A 20513-nucleotide genomic window follows, 5' to 3' on the forward strand; every position below is an offset into this window, starting at 1 on the left:
TTGTTTATTAAAGCTAAGATTAGCATGAACAGTAATATTTGTTTCAGTTATTGGATAATTTATTAGGAAGAGTACTGAAAGACAAGAACAAGGAAACATTCCTTTATTTTCTGAAATTTCATTCCGTTCTCTCTCCCATTAAGCAGCTCTATGAAAACATTGTTTCTAGCTGCCTTCTCTCAGAAGGACAAAGAATGGTAATAAAGAAGGAATTAAGGAAAACTGGAGTGATAAATACTTCCAACTTTTTTTCCGTCACGTAAATCTCTATACTAGGCTTAATGGAACACATGTTTATTTGAATCAAAGAGAATTTTATACTTAATGGATTTGATTTAAGCTAAGATCTAATATTAAAAAATGTCTGATATGTACCTAGGATTGCAAGTAGCTTTTAAAAGAGTACCCTCAAAAAAAAAAAAAAAAAAAAAAAAAAAAGGTGATAAAAGAAAAAAGCAATGAGGAATGCTCGTTGATGTGCTGTGCATACCATACTGAGAAGCAGGGCTATCACTGCAGAAAGTCAGTCAGGCTGGCAGAATCAAACCTTGGAGCTAGGAAGAAAGTAGATATTGAATCCAGATGCACTTTATGGTTACTTTTTTGCATAGCTGAGATTTTGAAAACATCATTTATAAGCAAAATTGTATCCAGCTAAGTTTGGTATCCAGCTTTATCTTCTTTCTGATTTAACTGTTTCTCAGAAGAGCTTTGTCCTGAATATCTAATTTATTTCTTCTTCCCCTAGATGGAAACTTTTTTACATTTACTAGACGTGAACCTATCGGGGTGTGTGGCCAAATTATTCCTGTAAGTAAGAGCCACTTATGTAAAATACAAATGTTCCTGTAACAAATGGAAATATTTTCAAAATTTTGTCTATGTAAATGCATTTGTGAAATATTACCAATCAGAAGATTTCCAATCCCAAAAGATAAAGACTATCCTGAATACTCATCAAATTCTGCAGCATGGAGTTTTTGATGAGTCACTCCAATCTAGCCTTGTCTCTGTCCTTTCTCTATATGGAGGGAAAACAAATCTCAAAACATTGACTGGTGGATTAGCTTGAAAGACAGAATTTTGTTTTGCTGGAACAGAAGGAATTAGAAATAAACAAGTAGGAGAGAGTAATATAAGCTTATAAGCAATAAGCTCTTCAGGACCTGGAATATCTGTTCTGCTCTGTACAGCATCCAGACTGCTGGATCTTTGTTTATGACCAAGACTCATTCACCATGTTGATGGTACAAGTAACAACACAAAGAATGCGTCCAATAAGTACGGTGATACTGATCTGCATGTTTCCAAGTGTCTAAATTCCCAGTTTTGAAGCAATGTGAAGATTCAAAAGGCCTGCCTGAGTCTGAACATCCAAAACACTGAGGAGCTCTTAAATTTGTTTCTGAGGTATAGACAGCTTCAGTGGGTTGCTGTGGAAATGATTATATGCACTCGACACTCCCAGTCCAAGCACCTCTTTGCACATGGTAGGCATGAGCAGCCTGACCTGAACTGCTCACCAGCTTATCAGATCCTGAAATACTCAGCTTGACTATCAAGTTTGCTCAGACATGTGGGTCCCACAAATTCCTGATGTCCCTAATTTGAGCTTGCAAATTTGTTATCTCTGTAGACCACCACATTGATTTAGAGAACATCACTGGAATAAGTTTGGATACAGCCCCCAGGATATCTTGGGAATCAGCTGGTTTAGATTCTCTTGTAGGCTAGGCACAAGATATTTCATGTAAAGCACTCAGACTCAAGATATGCTAAATAACTAGAAACACTAGATATGGCCACTTCTAAAGAAAATTGTATCCTGGAAGTATAAGCAATTAGTTGAGGACTAGCTTCCCTCATAAAATGTTCAAGGACTTCTGAGTATATCTTTATTTTCTGCCCATTGAAATGTGAACCCACCCAGTTGGACATTTTTACATTAACCAATGGTGTGAACGCTGCAGAACACTTTTGCTAGTTCATAATTTCTATTTCCCTTCCATGCCCACATTTCCATTTTAATGATAAAGATCCAGAAAACCCTGTGATCCCTTAATTTGTGTTATTTGTGCTCCCATTATTTTTGGGGGTGGGGTGAAAATGAAATTAGATAAGGAGACAGATAAAGAACAGTTGCATGTATAGTCCTCCAAGCCTTTCTGACATAAGGTAACCATTAACTACCGTTTTCCCTACTTTCATAAAGGTAAGGCACACTGCATCTTTTATATTGAGGTTCATGGACTCAGTGCTTCCATAACTATTAGAAATATTTGCAAAGGGGTAACCTGTTTTTCTTTCATCTACATTGTTACTCATACTGCTGAATAAGAGGACCAAAGGAGTCAGCTGCTCTATGGTCTGGCTGGACTGACTACAACAGAGAGCTGACAGTGAAACATCCAGGGAAGAGGGCAGGGAAAACGTTATGTGTTATTACCTTGTATCCCTTAGAAAACTGAATGATGACAGAATTGATAATTTAAAATGGCAAAAATCCCAATTTCACCACTAATCCAGCAACTTTCTGTAAGGCTTTGTTAAAGGAGTACATTATTGTCTCTTGAGCTGATCACCTCAACTCAGATATACCAAAATCACTGGTCATTGTATAACATGGCTTGCCAGTTGGTTTTTCAAAATATCTCCATTCTGAAAAAAATCAATAAAGAGTTCAACTACCCAGTTGAAAATTTGTGCTATTAAAAAAAAAAAAAAAAAAAAAAAAAAAGCATTTTGGTGATGTGTTAGAAACAGGATACACCTTCTCATCTGTCTTTCAGTGGAACTTCCCATTGGTGATGTTCATCTGGAAGATCGCCCCTGCCCTTGCTTGTGGAAACACGGTGGTTGTCAAACCAGCAGAACAAACTCCACTGACTGCACTTTACATGGGATCCTTAATTAAAGAGGTAAGTCATCAACAGAGTTTTTTGCCCTTCTCAGAAATTAAGAGTATACTGCATCTGAAATACCAGAGGTCATTATAAGCCAAGCTGTCCTCTGGAAGTCCTTCTCATTGCATGTCTAGCCTTGCACTATGGAACTTACTTTACTCTAAACCAGTGAAGCAAATCCAGGGCAAAAGCATACGTATTTCAGCCTAGTCCACATACACAACAAAAAACACAATAGCAATTTAGTTCACTCCATTCCTTGGCAAACAGTTGTGTTACAAAAGCACAGTACTATTCAAAGTCAAAAGAAAACAAGCAGAGTACTTAGAGATGGGTGGCAATGACTTCACTAGCATAGTTATCACAGAAAAGGTCCTGTTTATACAACTAATTGTTATTATTTTCTACTTGAACAAACTTTCCATTCACCTGGGTTTAGCATTAACTGTGGATTCAAACTGGTGACTGCTGCTAAGCTTGTGAACACTCTTCACACAGAAACTGGGAGAATACCCTATGTGTTATTGAACATAAGGGGTGTGGTAGTTTCTCAAGTGTCTCAAAAGTTGCATTGACTATCATGCCTAGCCCAGGAAACACCCAATTAAGAACAGTTAAAGAGTTCAGCTATCCTGTTTCCCAGTAAAATCAACAAATGTACTCAACATGTTTGAAGAGTTGGCACAGACACCAATAATCACCAGTGCAGCAACCTTGCAGAGTGTTAATGCAAATGACTCAGCACATTTTATTATTCCCCTTCAAAACATTTAGCAGAACATACTCTATGGTCATTCATAATGTTTCACAGAAACTAAACCATAAAATCATACAATCACAGAATGGTTTGGGTTGGAAGGGACCTCCAAGACCATCTAGTTCCAACGCCCCTGCCATGGGCAGGGGACACCTTCTCTTAGGCCAGGTTGCTCAAAGCCCCATCCAGCCTGGCCTTGAGCACTTCCAGGGGTGGGGCATCCACAGCCTCTCTGGGCAACTTGTTTCAGCAACTTACGACCCTCACAGTAAAGAATTTCTTCCTAGTACCTAATCTGAATCTACCCGCTTTCAGTTTAAAGCCATTTGCCCTCATTCCACCCTTCCAAAAAGTCACTCTCCAGCCCTCTTATAGGCCCCCTTTTAGGTACCAGAATATGTACTGCTATATGGTTTCCCTGGAGCCTTCTTTTCCAGGCTGAACAACCCCAAATGTCTCAACCTGTCTTCATCAGAGAGCTGTTCCAGCCCTCTGATCATCTTTGTGGTCTTCCTCTGGACTGACTCCAGCGGGTCCATGTCCTTCTTATGTCAGGGACTGCAACGCTGACCGCAGTACTCCAGATGGGCTCTCGCAAGAGCAAAGCAGAAGGGGAGAATCACCTCCCTCAGCCTGCTGGCCATGTTTCTTTTGATGCAGCCCAGGATATGGTTGGCTTTCTGGGCTGCAAGCACACATTGCCAGGCCGTACTGAGCCTCTTGTCCATCAGCACGTCCAAGCCTTTCTCCTCAGGGATGTTCTCCGTCCATCCCCACCCAGCCTGTATTGGTGCTTGGGATTGCCATGACCTATGTGCAGGATCTTGCACTTGGCCTTGTTGAACTTCATGAGGGGCACACAGGCCCAGCTCTCAAGCCTGTCAGGGTGCCTCTGGATGGCATCCCTTCCTTCCAGCATGTCAACTACACCTCACAGCTTGGTATCATCAGCAGATTTCCTGAGGGTGCATTCAATGCCACTGCCCATGTCACCGACAAAGGTGTTAAACAGCACCAGTCCCTATACCAACCCTTGAGGAATGCTACTCATCACTGGTCTCCACTTGGACATTAAGCCATCAATGGCAACTCTTTGTGTGTGACCATCCAACCAATTCCTTTACCCATCAAGTGGTCCATCCATCAAAAATGTATCTCTCCAGTTTAGAGACAAAGGCATTGTGCAGGACAGTGTCAAATGTTTTGCACAAGCCCTGGTAGATGACATCGGTTGCTCTTCCTTCATCCACCAGCATTGTAACTCCATCACAGAAGGCCACAAGATTTTTCAGGCATGAATTTCCCTTAGTGACGCCACGTTGGCTGTCAACAATCACCTCCTTATCTTCTATGTGCCTTAGCACAGCTTCCAGGAGGACCTTCTCAATGACCTTGCACAAAGGTGAGACTAGCCTGTAGTTTCCCAGGTCTTCTTTATTTCCCTTTTTAAAAATGGGGATTTTGTTTCCCATTTTCCAACCAGTGGGAACTTCACTGGACTACAGTACCTTCTCAAATATGATGGATAGTGGTTAGTCACTTCATCCATCAGTTTCCTCAGGACCTGTGAATGCATCTCTTCAGATCCCATGGACTTGTCACCTTCATGTTCCTTAGATGTTCTTGAACCTGATGTTCTCCTATAGTAGCTGGAGCACTTACCAGTGAAGACCAAGACAAAAACATCATTGAGTACCTCCGCCTTCTCCATGTCCCAGGTAACCAGGTCTCATGTTTCCTTCTGGAAGGAGTTCATGTTTTCCCTAGTCTTCCTTTTATAACCAATATACTAATAGAAGCTTTTCTTGTTGCCCTGGATTTCTCTGGCCAGCTTTAATCCTGTCTGGGCTGCCTAACCTGGTTACGCGTTCATATTTCACAGAAACTAAATGACTATCAGGAAGGAGCCAAGTCCTGCTGTAATTACATCACATAGTAAGTGCTATTAGACAATATCACAGGGGAAGAATGCTTTAAAAACAATATCAGAGATAACAGGTTGCCCAGAGAAGCTGTGGATGCCCCAACCCTGGAAGTGTTGGCAGCCAGGTTGGATGGGACTTTGAGCAACCTGGTCTAGTGCAATGTATCCCTGCCCAAAGCAGGGGGGGTGGAACTAGGTGGTCTCTAAGTCCTTTCCCACTCAAACCATTCTATGGTTTTATGATGCCTTCTCCATTAATTTTTAACGATATGTATCAGAGGGTATATTTCTCTGAAAAAGCAACTTTGTAGGAAAGTAACTCAGTTCTGCTTTGAGCATAATGAACTATCTATTCTAGTATTCTAAGTTCCTGAAAGGAGAGCTCAGAAGTGGGAATGTGAACAGTGGTTCATTTTGGATGCACACTTACAACAGTATGGTAATGACTGGTATAATATTAGAGCATTTTTAGTAAAAGGCAAGATAAATCTCATTTTAGCCATTCATTTACAACTAACTGAGAAGCTTAAACATTTTGTTATATTTTATATATAACAAAATATAAAGTATATATATAATATATTTTTATATATAGCTTTAAAAAACCCAAATATTATTCTTATCAAGTCCTTCAAGATTTATTCCCCCAAATCTAGCTGACTTTTAATTTATACCCAGATTATCCAATGTTGGAGCCCAAAGTCCTGATAGTGATCAAAACCTCAAAGATCACTTCAGTAACTGCTTTAGACTTTTTGTGAAACTACTTGAAGATACAATTTAACTTTCTATTCTTCATCTGTCCACATTAAAAAATATATATAGTCACTTTTGTTAATCCTCACTGTCTTTCTTAGTAGTCCTCACAAAAGTCATTTGCTAATATGTAGAGAAGAGCTTCTAATACAGACATGAGAATTAAATGCCCAAAGTGAAACAGTGTGTGTAAGTCCCATGAAAAATATTCGTTTCTCTGCAAATTATGAAACACAATGCAAAGCAAATGGAAGGAACCTCATTGTCTTATCATTTCCAGGGTAAATATTAATCTGGAACATTAAAAGAGCATAAAAATCATGGACAGAATGTATCTGAGCATGAACATGCAAGGGACAGAAGTTGCTCAAAGTAATTGTCTGGTATCCATAACACAGGACATGAGGTTTAAGAGCTGTAACTCACCAGCTGAAACTGATCATTTTCCAAATAAGAATGGAATCTTTGCATGTAATTCCAAAGTCCTGTTTAGTGCTAAAAAGAGATTCATTTCAGTGATAATACAGGAGACGCACTTCTTTGGTCTTTTAATTCTATGCTTTCTCTGCAAGTGCCATTGAGATCCCATAGCTGCTCCATAGCTACTGGGAAGTCAGTCCCAGTTCACACATCGTGACAAGCTGTTGGAAGAAAATAACTTCTTTTGCCTATGGATGGAACATATCTAATACAGAATTGGTGGGAAGCTATAGGTTTGACTTGACCCACAGGAAAAGCCTCTTTAAATAGAAAATTTGCAGGCTATCTCAGGTAGCCAGCTTTTTCATGCTTGGTACCTGATCTGCCTCTTTTTTTCTGTAAACTCTCATGTTGCCCACTCTCTACTTTCAACCCACATCCAGAAGAAAAAGCAAAGACATTGAGTTTGAAGTGAGTTTTCCATCATATTTCTTAATAGAATTTCAGTGTAAGTCAGCAGATCATTAATTAAATTCCATCTAGCATAAGGGGTAATGAGCAAAAGTCAGCAAGCACACCAGATATTTCAAATAGCTTTTAGGAGGCAGGCATGAGACTAAGCAATCTTTTTCTTTGTACATCTGACTGGGGGAGAAAAGAAAAAATAAATGTATTCTTGGCAATGGCACTGAAAAAGAACGGAAATAAAATGTTCTTTTTGTAAAAAAAAAAAAAAAAAAAAAAACAAAAAGAGCCAGTTCAATAGCCTAAAATACAGGTGAGGGGGGAAAGGGTGTAAATCATGAGAGAATGAACACATTTTGGGCTCTAGGGCTGAGAATAACTGTATGACCAGGAAAAAGTAGCTGGAGAACTGAAAAGGGAAGTAAGACTGTATGGATATGTGCTTCTAGTCATTATCCTTCCCCAGATTTACAGGGTTCTCTCCTCCAATTCAGGTAGGATTTCCACCTGGAGTTGTGAACATTGTACCAGGGTTTGGACCCACCGCGGGAGCAGCAATTTCTCACCACATGGATGTAGATAAAGTAGCTTTCACAGGCTCTACAGAGGTACTATAACGAATACAAGAAAATATAAGCAGGAAATGTACCCCTCTGATTCCCAGTGATGATTTAATATCTAACTTGTTCTGTGTAATTATTTTAACTTTTTTCTTTCTTTTGGCTGCTGGTTTGTTAAACAAAGTCTGTTTAATGATTTGCTGGTTATTATTAACTTCAAACATATCTAACAGTGTTTGTATTGCAAGAAAGCCCTTCAAACAGAGGCACCCCATGAGATACAGTAAGTTCTAGTATACCAAGGTTAGTTTAAGTCTTGTCCTTTAAAAAGATAACATTTTCATAACTGTTTGCTTCTTTTTATAAGAATAATTATTTTTTTAAATGCGAAATGTGAAACAGGCTGTGCTCCATTCTATTTATTTTTAACAACAGCAGGATAGTAGGAAGGTACTTCAGAAATCTCATTCCTGGTTCTGCACATCTTTAGGTAGGGTGGTGGCGTTTTGGTATTTGAATGATACTGATGATCATCTAGGTGGTCTCAGAAGTGTATTTGAATACATATCAGTTTAATAATTGGAAGGGAAGTAATTTCTGTTCAATTTTCCTAACATTCACTCTGAAGAACTGTGAGTGGTATGACTGAAGATTTCTCAGTGCAGGCATTAAATAACTGTATCCTTAACACAGTACATTATATTATCTTTCTGTATGCACGCTATGTGGAAGAGCTGCCAGCTGGTCTCTTAACTTCTTGGATATACACTCCAAAGATAAATATCATTGCCTAATGTCAAGGATCAGTATACACCAACAGCAAGAGCTGTGTTTACTCTTAGAAACTTCTAGCTCTTAAGTAATGGGGATAAAAAGAAAATAATCTAAAAGGCAATGTATGAGAAATATCCCATGGGTGTTCCGAATGGACAGTACTAACTATGGCTTCCAGTGTCCATGCCCCTCCAAGGCAGATGGACCAGATAGTGTATTCACAGAATTTTGTGACAGTCCTCTTCCTGTAACAGTGTAGTTTAGCAGTGAGAAATTAAAACAGGAAGATGGGCAGGGAGACTGGAGGAAATTATTTGATGGTTGCTTCAAATGAGCAGTTGCAGGTTAAAGCCATGAGGGCTACAAGCACTCTTTTGCTTCAGTTTTTTCCAGGACAATTCATATAAAGTAGTTGCTTTAATTATGCTATCAATGGAAAGAAGCAGGGTAGGGGCTCTGCCTCACAGTGTCCATTTCCTCTTCTTTCTTCTAAGGGAGAAATTGGAGTAAGGAAGAGTTGGCTATACAGGCAGAGCAGTTAACTACTTTTTCTCTCATACACTTTGTGTATCAAAGGGCTTTTCCATGTATAAAACAGAGGAACTTCTCACCTAATGGGAGTAACTGGCTGAGCAGGAATCAGTGCTTACTTTAGATGACAGACACAAGCAAATAGAGTGGTGGTAACGAAAAACCCACCAGACATCTTTAGCAGTTAACATGAGTGTGTCCCGGGGGAAACACTTCTGGGAAGCATCCCTGGTTTGTAGACTGCAAGTCACCTACAACCTGACTCTTTAAATTTTTTTAATTTTTTACATTTATTTTTCATTTCTACAGTTACTGGGATACCAGCCAACTGTGAACTGATTTTCACTTCTGAGGAACTCAGAGAAGTGTTATTGAGGTCATAATAAACTTTTTGAGATAAAGCTGTTGTCTCCCTACCTTTTAGGTTGGCAAACTGATTAAAGAAGCAGCAGGGAAGAGCAATCTGAAGAGAGTTACATTGGAACTTGGAGGAAAAAGTCCGAACATTATATTTGCAGACGCAGACTGTTAGTAGCATTTTTATTATATAAACCTACTACTTTTGCAAGCCCCATGTTCTTTTTATTTTCTTTGTCAGTAAATTATTTGTACCTGTTTAATGAAGGAGTAAGTTTTAATGTTTTCTTGTCACGCCATAGTTTTAAGTTAGATAACCATCAAAAATTGGTGGCTCCTGAAAGGATATGAACCTCTGACAACCTGTCTACCCTTACCGTAATTAAGGATCATCCTAATACAACATGAATGCAGAATGAAAAGCAGCTAGATGGATCTTATACTTTCTAGCTGAATACTCCACTTGTTACTGCTGATAGGGCAAATAATGTTGAATCTACATTTCACACAGAAGAGCTGAATGTGTGTTTGTTTACATGTACTGTGCTATGCTTGATAAGAGTAGTTTTTGACATAAGTCAAAGGATCAATATCTGTTTTAAAGGGCCATAAAAATAAAAAGTGCTAAAAATGGAAATTATATGAATTGACCATGGTTTGTAAAAAATTTATGACGTGACCATTCAGGTTTATGATCTGGTGAACTCTGCATTTCTTTGCAGTGGACGCTGCTGTGGAATTTGCCCATATTGGTCTGTTCTACCACCAGGGACAGTGTTGTATAGCAGGATCTAGGATTTTTGTGGAAGAGTCTATTTATGACGAGTTTGTTCGTCGGAGCATTGAACGAGCAAAGAAGTATACTCTTGGGGATCCTCTGTTGCCTGATGTACAGCAAGGCCCTCAAGTAAGTAATGTTACATGTTTCCAATATAATCATGACATGATATCACAGTTTAATATACTTCTAAACCTACTGTTGCATTAGTTCCAAGAATAAGTACAGTTGTCTAGTGGTTAGTCTGGAGGAACAGGAGGAAGAAACTGGAGTGATGGCTGGTCATGCCACTATCATAGGCCTAAGGGTGAGGTTCCTTTCTCTTTTCTAGTTCCTTTTGTTATGGAATGGGAACAATTATATAGAATTTAAATGTTTTGAGAAAGCTGCAGAGCAACAGCTGCACAAGTGTGATCAAAGATTGGTAACATTATATTGAAATAGTGCCACTAGAAGTGAGTAGCTTGATGAAATAAAATATAATCACGGGGGTTTTCCCCTTTTTCAAGGTGCTAGTCTTTCATTATGCTGCTCTCAGTTTTAGAATATTACAGAACTGAAACGCATCATTCTGTACTTTTTTCTGCTTATGTTAAAAGGTTATACCAACAGATTTCCTAATAAATGAATGCTAAAATGCAACATTAAAAAGCATAGTTTTCACAATGCTGTGGCTTCAGTGGATCACATTAGAGCATCGTTAAATTAGTTTTCATCTAGAGTCTTATTCCCATATCAGCTTGTACTAACAGGATATATACTTTCTTGGCAGAGTTATTATGTACATATTTGATTGCCACAGAATCAAGGAACGCTACTGGAGACAAAGCAAAAGCTGGAGACAAAGCAATTCCTGCACATCTCATAATGTAATGTGTTCTTCATTGGTTATCACAGTCATTTTATGTAATCAAAGACACCAAGTAAATCGGAAAAATGCATTCCAAGCCACACAGGATTTGGAGAATTTAAAAATACTAAGGATGTTATTTTGATATTGTGTAATGTGTCTTGCTAACAAGCTAATATGTGCAGCTGAATAAATTTAAATACCAGAGGATGGGAAGATTCAAACAAGTGTCTGCTGTACAGCTTATACAAAACTTACAGGAATCTATTCTTATGTTATTGTGGCTTTTCTGAGTTTGAAATTCATGCTAAGAACTTAAATGAGAGATTAAAGTAAGCTTTTATTAAAAAAAAGAAGGTTAAACATGAAAAAAAAAAAGCATTATTGGAGACATTTTAAAGTCTGTGATAACCACAGTCTCATCATTTGCCTTTCTTGACCTCTTTCTCTTCTTAGGAGCTTTAGCAGAAATCTTAATTTTTTTCACATTAGTAAAGTTCCTCCTTTCAAAACTGATATGATCCCATTTAATCAAAAATTTTAACCATGCTGTTTAGGTGCATTTCTTTTGTGGTAGTTGTTAAACATCTCTCTTTGTCTTTAAATTCCATGTTGTGCTTTGACTAATTCTTTCTAGAAACAAAACCCGACAGCCTGTATCAGGCATATTCACTGTGCTCCTTTGTCATAGAGCCTCCTCAAAAGCCATATTTGTCCTCCAGTTCCCAGGCCCTCTGGGGCAGCACCTGCCTCAGGCAGCAAGTTTGGGTAAGGCTTTACACAGCAGGCACAAAAGAAAAGCCAAAGACCCTAATGGAATTCAAAAGATCATAAATATGCTAATTCACACATGAAGAAAAATTATGATGATTATAATAACAAAGGTAGTACTGACAGCAATGTGACCTGTGTCATCTAAACCTCATCTTCTCTTCAAGGTGTTTATGCACAAGAGATACTTGGCCACCAGGGTAGCAGAAGTTTTATGTCTTCAGTAAGCAGTAAGACAATTGTTTTTTAAAAAATGACAAAGGCAGTGAACTAAAAATTACCTCCTTATAGATATCCTTATGAATCCATATCCCTATAAATACAAACTTTTATCATAGCTTTAGCTGAATAGCTGTTTAATCTAGTATGCATCTAGGATGCCCCAGAATCTTTGAAAATATTGTTGCATTCTATAACCATGGTAAAACGTGTTTTAAACTGAAATAAGAAATTTTTATTGCATGAATAGGAGAATAAGATGTACACCTACTCTGCTAACTGACGGGTATGATCACAGAGAAGAAGCTTCTGCACAAGAGTTCCCCTAGAAATAATCCCACTATCTTCCTGAGCCGGTGCTTGAAGGCCTGAAAGAGTGAAGGAAAGAATCACAAAAATGGAACAATAACAACAACAACAACAATACAAAACAAAACAAAAACAAACAAATAAAAAAAAAGGGGTGTTAGGGGCTTCTACCAAACAAACTTTACCACTGAGTTTTTGGTGATATAAATGTTTTGTGCACAATTTCCCTTCAGGCCTGAAGTGGTGATTTCTTGACTTGGAGAGGGGAGGAGAGGAACCAATATGTGATCTTTTTCTAGTCCCTATTTACACTATTTCTTTTTATCCAATTTGCCACTGGAAATTGGAAGGTGTTAGGGAAATACAAGCTCCTATTGTACTGCCACCATAAACCCCTTCAACCAAAGACCCATCATTTTGCTATGTTATAGAGCCAAACTGCAATAAGCTTGGCATATATTGAATTTGTTGGTAGGCTTGGGGCAGAGATTGGCTTCATACCATAAAAAATCTGTCATTTATGCTTCTCAATCCACAAATATAAAAAACTTTATTCCACTATTAAATCAGAATTATCTCAAAACAGCATTGAATTGCAGTTATATCTTATTGTTGCTTTTTAACCTCCTTTAATAGTTTAGGAAAAAAGTATGGCCAGTCTGCCAGACCTAGTGAAGCTCAGAAGACTCTTGCTGGTTAGATCAAGACCTCTGCAAATTTTTCAGAATCAAGCTGAACAATTTTTAATTTGTTGAACTATTAGTGCTTCGCAAGAGTACTGGAAGAAGTATGAAACACACTCATTTTATAGATTTTTTTAATTTATTTTTTTTAACTAAAGAAAACAAGGGTATCAATCCCTTTACAGCTGAATCTTCTATGTCAAAACTTCTGATTTTTAGCCTATTTGAGAAAAGCCTGGAAAGTTTTGAAAAGTTAGTGACAAGAATATTTACAGGAGTCTCCAGCTGTTCGACTTCAACACATGCAATTGAATAAAGCTGGAACATTGTTAGGTTTTGGTTAATGAGTTAGGTGAACAGTTATTATCAGTGTGTGCTGTTTTCATTCTTGTGATATCTTTTCATTTAGATTGATAAGGAACAGTTTCAAAAAATCCTGGAGCTAATTGAGAGTGGGAAAAAAGAAGGAGCCAAACTGGAATGTGGAGGAGGTCGATGGGGAGACAAAGGTTACTTCATCCAGCCCACAGTTTTTTCAGATGTTACAGATGATATGCGCATCGCCAAAGAAGAGGTAAATAAATTCTTGGCAGTCTGTACTCTCACTGGAGATTGTCTGTTTGAATGTCTGTACAAAATATCCATTTAGAAGATCAAGTGGCTACATAAAAACACTCAGTAAATCTGTTCTTCTATTCTGGTGGTGGTTAAAAATGCTTTTCTTAATTTCTAATGCTGGTTTCACCAACTCAGGAGGAGTACGTAGGTTGACCTGCCAACGAAGACTCCAGCATACACTGGCAGTAGATAAGAAAATGCTGAGGTTAGGATTGTTTACATCACACCATACTGCCCATGTCTCACATCTGAGAGTTCCAGTAACCTGAACAGAGAGGCAGATTATGAAGGCACAGCTTGTCCACTCTTTGCACTGCCTAAAAGGAGCCACTTAAGTTGGGGTTTGGACACAACAGGCACCAAGGAAATAGTTTGATTGTGCTTCCACAGGCATTTTGTTTGTGGAAATACAGCAAAGCAGACTTTTGCCTCTGCAGGGTTATTTAACCTGGATCAGTTTGCACGTGTTTACACAGCATTGAAAGAGCTTCTACTGACCCAGCTAAGGTGGCAGTGCCAGGGCATCAGTGATCATCTGCAACGAACAGGAGTGAGGAGTGCAGAGCTGCTATGCCATTGAGAAAAACAGTTCAGTAAGCACAGCCTCCAAGTCCAGTTATGACCTCTTCTCTGTTTTTTCACACTCATCTTGATCAACAACTGCTGCAGTTCTGTGTCCTTTATACTTCTTCATACCAGAAAGCTCCTTCACAACTGTTACAAATCTAGGTGTTGCTTTATATAGCCAGTGATACTGCTGATGCAGTCTGCTGAATGTACCTAGCAAGAGTCAACAGGCTGAGTTAAAATGAACACCAGAACATCCAGACTTAATTGTCAAGGGGAGAGAGCTATAAAACAGATAAGAACTGTATGAGAAATAATTTACATTGTTTCTGTCAGTCTGGGAGGCAGGTAGGAAACTTCAGAGATGTATGTTTCTTCACAGATCTATTGGTTTCCTTTGGGTCAGCAGTACAAGAGCTGTTTTTCTCACACTATTTTGAGTGTTTTGAATAAAGAAACCTCAGAGAGCCAAGGCAATTTAGATATCCAAGTTCTGCAACTCACAGCTTGAACAGTGAGGGAATGTTCAGTGGTTTTCTGAGCTATGTAAATCAATCCCTGCAACTCCAGTTAGAAGCTAGCACTAAACACTTTCTAGGAAAATCAAATTAAAAGATCACAATCTATGGGAACAGCAGTAATCAGATGTGCTAATGCCCCCCTGCCCTGCACAGTCTTGGCACTGTGTGGTGGGCATGGGCACCTCTGACTGAGAACATGGAGCAGCAGCAGTGGGAAAGCCAAGCCTTGAGAGACTATTATCTCGCATAACACCCATATGGAAAGCAGAATTATTTGTTTCACTTGGAATATTTGCCCAGTTGTGTAGCTAACTGCAGAGATAAAGGTCTGATAGGAAGTTTAGGGGAAGGTAAAGTTGAATGCCCTTCTCAGCTCCACACAAGAAAACACCAGTTTGCTGGTAACCAGTGTAGATACGTAACACACCATGGCTCTGTGTTAACTACCTTTAAGGTGAGTGTCTTTCCATCTTTATTTAATTGTTTTCATTATTTATTTTTCTATTTATTTATTTTTATATTGTTTTATTAATCATTCTACAATATACTATCTTGATTTGCTCCATGCTACAAAAATCTGACTTTTATGTGAATTTATAATGCTTTTTAGGACTCTGTTCTGAGATGTACACTGCTGACTGAATGAATTCAGGAATAAGGCCATCTGACAGAACTAAAATTTTAAAATATACATAATTTACGATAATAAGCTATTTTAATCCACTTTACATGTTTGCATGTGTCTGAAACAGATATTTGGACCTGTTCAACAAATCATGAAGTTTAAAACTGTAGATGAAGTTATCAGGAGGGCAAATAATACTACCTATGGCTTAGCAGCAGCAGTTTTTACCAAAGACATTGATAAAGCACTGACATTTGCAGCTGCTCTTCAGGCTGGAATAGTATGGTAAGTAATGGGGTTTTAAATATTCCTTCAGAACTGCAGGTGACAATGGCAGTACTTGTAGGACATTTTAACACTTTCTTGGGTGGTATATTTTTATATCTGAATTCCTTAACATCTTTAGAGAGGTAGATTAATGTTATCTTCGTGTGCTTCCATTCCCTTCATCTTTCCATACTTAAGATGTTATTAAATAACTACTTCCTGTAAGTCTTCACAAAATTGTCTTGTAAACTTACTAGAAAAAAAGGAAATTGGCTTGCTAAAAAGGAAAGAAAACAAAAGGAAATACAGTAAGTGCCACTTTCCTTTCAGTTCAGGACCTGGGCATAGCCCAATACATACTTAATTTGCAGAAATTGCTGCGTATACTGTGTAAAGGAACTAATTATCTGAAGTTCTGTGGCCATTAACCTGGTCAGAACATCCACCTGTGATGGAAAAGATTGATAAAATGTGGTTGAAAAAAAGGAAGGAAACACAAGTAGGAGACAGCTGCTATAGGAACAACTATTTCCAGCAGTGGGAAAGAAAGAGGCAGCCTACATGGACCTGGAAAGGCAAAGGCTGAGAGATGCAAGAGTGAAAGTTTGGAGGAATAGCAGACTGAGTCTAATGACTATCACTGACCATGACCTGCATTTCCCTCAATTATTTTAATGCAACAAAAAGAGAACAACTAATTTTACTTGAACACAAAATCTATGTCCTATTTACATTCTATCTGAAAGAATTTGCAGCCAGCACAAATTCCTGCCCAGGTCCTGTGACCTAAAAGCATATCCTTTATAAAAATGAATTAACAGTTTTGACTTAGGAGTTGGTATCTTTTAAATGTAAAAAAAAAAAAAACAAAATTAAAGTGGAGTCTTTGGGGTTTGCATTTACATCATTGCTGGTCTGTCTAGGAATCTTTAACTATGAGCAGAACATCTATTGTTGAAACCAGTAGATTAACAGCAGCAGAAATTGTATGATATGAAATAGATAATATCTGATTTGACAATGTTGCAAGATAAAAATAACTTCTCAGTTGAAGAGAAAGATGGACATTCTGCCAAAACTCTTCATACTATAAATTCTCCTGTAAAATTCCTTTTTTTACTCATTACTATATTTTTGTTCTCAACCACAATATAGAATATGGTTTAACACTGAGTAGTATCAATTTTTCCTAACTATATACTGAAGTGGTGCTGGATTTGTCTGTTGGAAGTGTACCTGCAGAAGACTTGTGACTAGTCTTCAGTTTGAGAGTTTATGCACTAGTTAGGAAGGAATTTTATCATAACTATCAGAGAAACACGTGACTGCCATTTTGCTTGAAGATCCTTGACGAGCATTAGAACCCTGATCATAGCTGTAGTTTCTGGTAATGCTCTGTTTCTCTGAACTTTCAACATATATATTTTTGCAAATTCATTACTTAGATAGAGTTTGTGAATATTATCACGTCTTTTACAGTCAAAAGAAAAAAACTGATTTTTCAGAAGTAAGAAAAGTCATTTCACACTGTTAAAAATAATTTTTCTGAACTTCCAGGGTCAATTGTTATAGTGCAATGTCTGCTCAGTGTCCTTTTGGAGGGTTTAAGATGTCAGGAAATGGACGAGAAATGTAAGTAAACACTTTTTTAAAGGTAGGTTCACAGGAACTGCAAAGTGGAATTCCAAAACTCAACTTTAAATATTCATAACTAGGATGCCTATTTTGATTTTTTTTGTCGAATTAGTCTATATAGTGTTAGAGGCTTCATGTTGTCAGAGACAATGTCAAGCAAACAATTCCTCTATAAAACAAATAAGAATGTTACTTAGATACACATTTTATCAAAATGACTGATTTTAGTAGCTTGTGATCTACTGATATGCCAAACTGATCATTATATTTATGGTGTACAGATTTTGTCATCTGCATGAAGATACTTATGTGTGTAGTTTGTGGAATCTCCTTTAAATGCTGAGGTTTTGGGAGCACAAGACATTTCAAAAGTTTTGATTTAAACAAGAGTTTTCAGTTTCAAAGTTTTGTGATGACAACAATATTTTTGCAGTATGTCCAGCTTAGTAAAAAGTTATGACAAAATTAGTCCTCAGTAGTCCCTGGACCTTTGGTCTTTCGCTAGATTAGAAGTAGAGAACTATGCAGAAATGACAAGCTAATGAAATTCTTTCAAACTTCTAAGGTTTAGTCCAGTTTCAATTTGAATCATGTCCTGCCTTACCTGTATTCATCTTGACCTTTACATTAGTAAAAGAATCATTTAATTTGTTATGTACTGAAACATTTGATGTCATACATGTTCATTATATTATGTAGGATTATGTCTTCTGGAGGGTTTTGGAACATAAATCACAAGCAGTCTTTTGTCAAAAATGCCATATATCTGGGAACAATGAAGTATTTTTAAAACAATGAATATAAATCAAAACATGTAAATTTTCCCTTTTATTAAGCCAAATACATAACACTTTTATGGTATAATGGTAAAGAATAATGGAAGTAATTAAAAATGTATGTGCAGGTTAAGGGCTTCAGAGCTTCCTTTTCCCCCTTTTTTTTTTTTTTTTTTTTTTTTTTGAGATAAAGGCTAGGGTTCTCATGCTTACTTTAACTGGTCTCAGTCTGCTCCTGATGTCAAAGCTCTTGCTGATTTCAAAGGAAACAGAGTCATGCCAATGCTGAAAGCTTTAGAAAATGTGAATGCAAAAAACCCCAAATAATTTAGGCCATTACTATCAAAGACTGTTTTGCATTTCCTGGATGCCAAAACCTGGGAGATCATTGATTCTGAATCACAGCCTTTTGCAGGAATATTTTGGGGGGTTATTTGCTGGAAATAACAGGAACACTGTAATATTGTCTATAACCGTGCATTCTGAAGGAGCTAAGCTTTTGTGCAAATTAAGTTTTTCCTAATGCTTTGTTCAAAATCACAATTAGTGGACCAATAAAAATATTCCTTACAAAACTGCAAGGAAGAAAACCTGTGTCATTGATTTTAAGAGAGGCAGTAATATGTGGGAAACAACTGCACTGAAATATTCAGAAAATCAGTGCATCTAGCCGTTGACTTCCTTGAATGCCAGAATAAAATCCCCTGTATAATTCTTGCAATGATAATACCATTAAGAATTAAATTACTGAATGTCATGTACTAACAGAATGCCTCTTCAAAAATGAAAAGAATCGGTAAACATTTTTGACGGCACAGGAGTCCTGAGCACAGATTTGTTTTGTAGACACATGTATCTAGTAAAATGGCAGTAAGAACTGGATAACATTTTAGTGTAGCAATCCCTTACTCTATCAAACAATCAAGTTATGTCTAAATAGCTTGACTGTGTCAGATGTCAAGCATCTAGGCACGCAAGCAAGCTTCATCTCATCGTGTAAAATGTAAAGGTGGAATCATGCTGATAATAAGTCATCAAGATTTAAGTGTTTTTCACTGTTTGGGAGATATCATAGTGGATTAATTATGTCCCCCATTTAATTGAGGTGAAGTGCAAATTCTTTGACTCTGAAGAAAACTCTTGACAGCAGAGGAAAGCCTTTGCAAATAACATGTCGAGCGTATTTGTGAAGACCTAACTTGTGCCCGATTTACTGCACAGGCACCCAGTTTAGATATGCACTAAAATGATTACATGCCATTCTTTTGTGCAGAAATGAAACTGCAATCTCTCCTACTTTTCTAAGAAAGACAGTTGCTATAGCTTTTAAAAAGGGTTCCAGCAGCAGTCTAGTTGCACAGATGTCTCCCAAATATGTCCAGTATACTTGCTATACATCTGGCCAATTACAGAGCACCACTGAAAATTCCATCCAGGACATAACTCATATAAAAAGCATTAGCATAAATACTGCTCTTGGTTCTCTTTTATCTAGGGGAGAATATGGTCTTCATGAGTACACAGAAGTTAAGACCGTCGCAATCAAAATCCCACAGAAGAACTCTTAATGCTGTTGAAGTGCAGAATTTGACATCTTCAAATGAGTCTGAAAAGGCAATCTCAATTCTGAAAAAATTCATTTCCCAAATTATTCATTAACCTTTTTGCTTTCTGATTGTGTGAGAGGTACTTGCTTACATTGACCATATAAAGAATAATGTAGGAAATTCTAATGCAGTTAACAGAAAAGGAAATTTTAATATCTGGTACATAGCTAAGTAATTTTGAAATTCATGTTCAGAAGGAACTATTTTTCATTTTCAGTGGAAGGTCTCTATAGTACTATGAAAACGTTCTTTTTTCAATGTATTCTATTGGTACAGTTTGAATTTATGTGCTTTTATAAATGTTAGATTGCAAGCTCTCTGCATTTTCTCTTTTTTGTGGCCTTAACAAAAGCACTTATGAGTAATTAGCAGATAGATACTTTTCTGTGTCTTTAAAAATAATAAACTTTTTCTAGATATATTACTTACACTACTGAATGTATTCATCATACTACACAAATGTAATCTAGATAGTATTAAACAATATTAAAATCCACCTTCAAAACCTAATATTGGTTCTTTCATTAGTCTTTCAGCCACTAGGCACTACATAGTACATTTTTTATATCCATAAAGAGGCACTACTGTCTTAATGGTGTGTTTAGGCCATCAGAAGTATACTATTTTTGCTATATGGAGACTAAAGTCCCTAATACTTTGACAGTATTATAAATGGAAAAATATGAACACACGGAACACTGGACAATTTGCGAAGAGCCAAAACCTGGCTTTCTAGCAATAAGTATATAAAAAGTCTTAACAGACAACAAGCAAGAAATATTAAAGGGAAAGAAGAGAAGGCACTCTTTTTTGTGACTCATACCTGCTCCATTTACCTGT

General features: G+C 37.4%; 1 protein-coding gene across 4 annotated transcripts in view; it reads left to right on the forward strand.

Annotated features, from left to right (window-relative positions):
* ALDH1A1 (aldehyde dehydrogenase 1 family member A1) overlaps nt 1–20183 on the forward strand; it is a 66680-nt gene extending 46497 nt beyond the window's left edge. For all 4 annotated transcript variants that reach the window (XM_080373357.1, XM_080373355.1, XM_080373356.1 and 1 more), the window contains 9 exons: nt 749–810; nt 2790–2918; nt 7720–7833; nt 9515–9617; nt 10170–10354; nt 13467–13631; nt 15516–15673; nt 17213–17287; nt 19562–20183. In XM_080373357.1, the coding sequence (XP_080229483.1) occupies nt 749–810; nt 2790–2918; nt 7720–7833; nt 9515–9617; nt 10170–10354; nt 13467–13631; nt 15516–15673; nt 17213–17287; nt 19562–19634 (1064 nt within the window). In that variant the 3' untranslated portion in view covers nt 19635–20183. The remainder of the gene's footprint in view (nt 1–748; nt 811–2789; nt 2919–7719; nt 7834–9514; nt 9618–10169; nt 10355–13466; nt 13632–15515; nt 15674–17212; nt 17288–19561) is intronic.
* The last annotated feature ends 330 nt before the right edge of the window (nt 20184–20513 follow it).

This window comes from Falco punctatus (assembly GCF_963210335.1).
Source record: "Falco punctatus genome assembly, chromosome: Z".
Lineage (NCBI taxonomy): Eukaryota > Metazoa > Chordata > Aves > Falconiformes > Falconidae > Falco > Falco punctatus.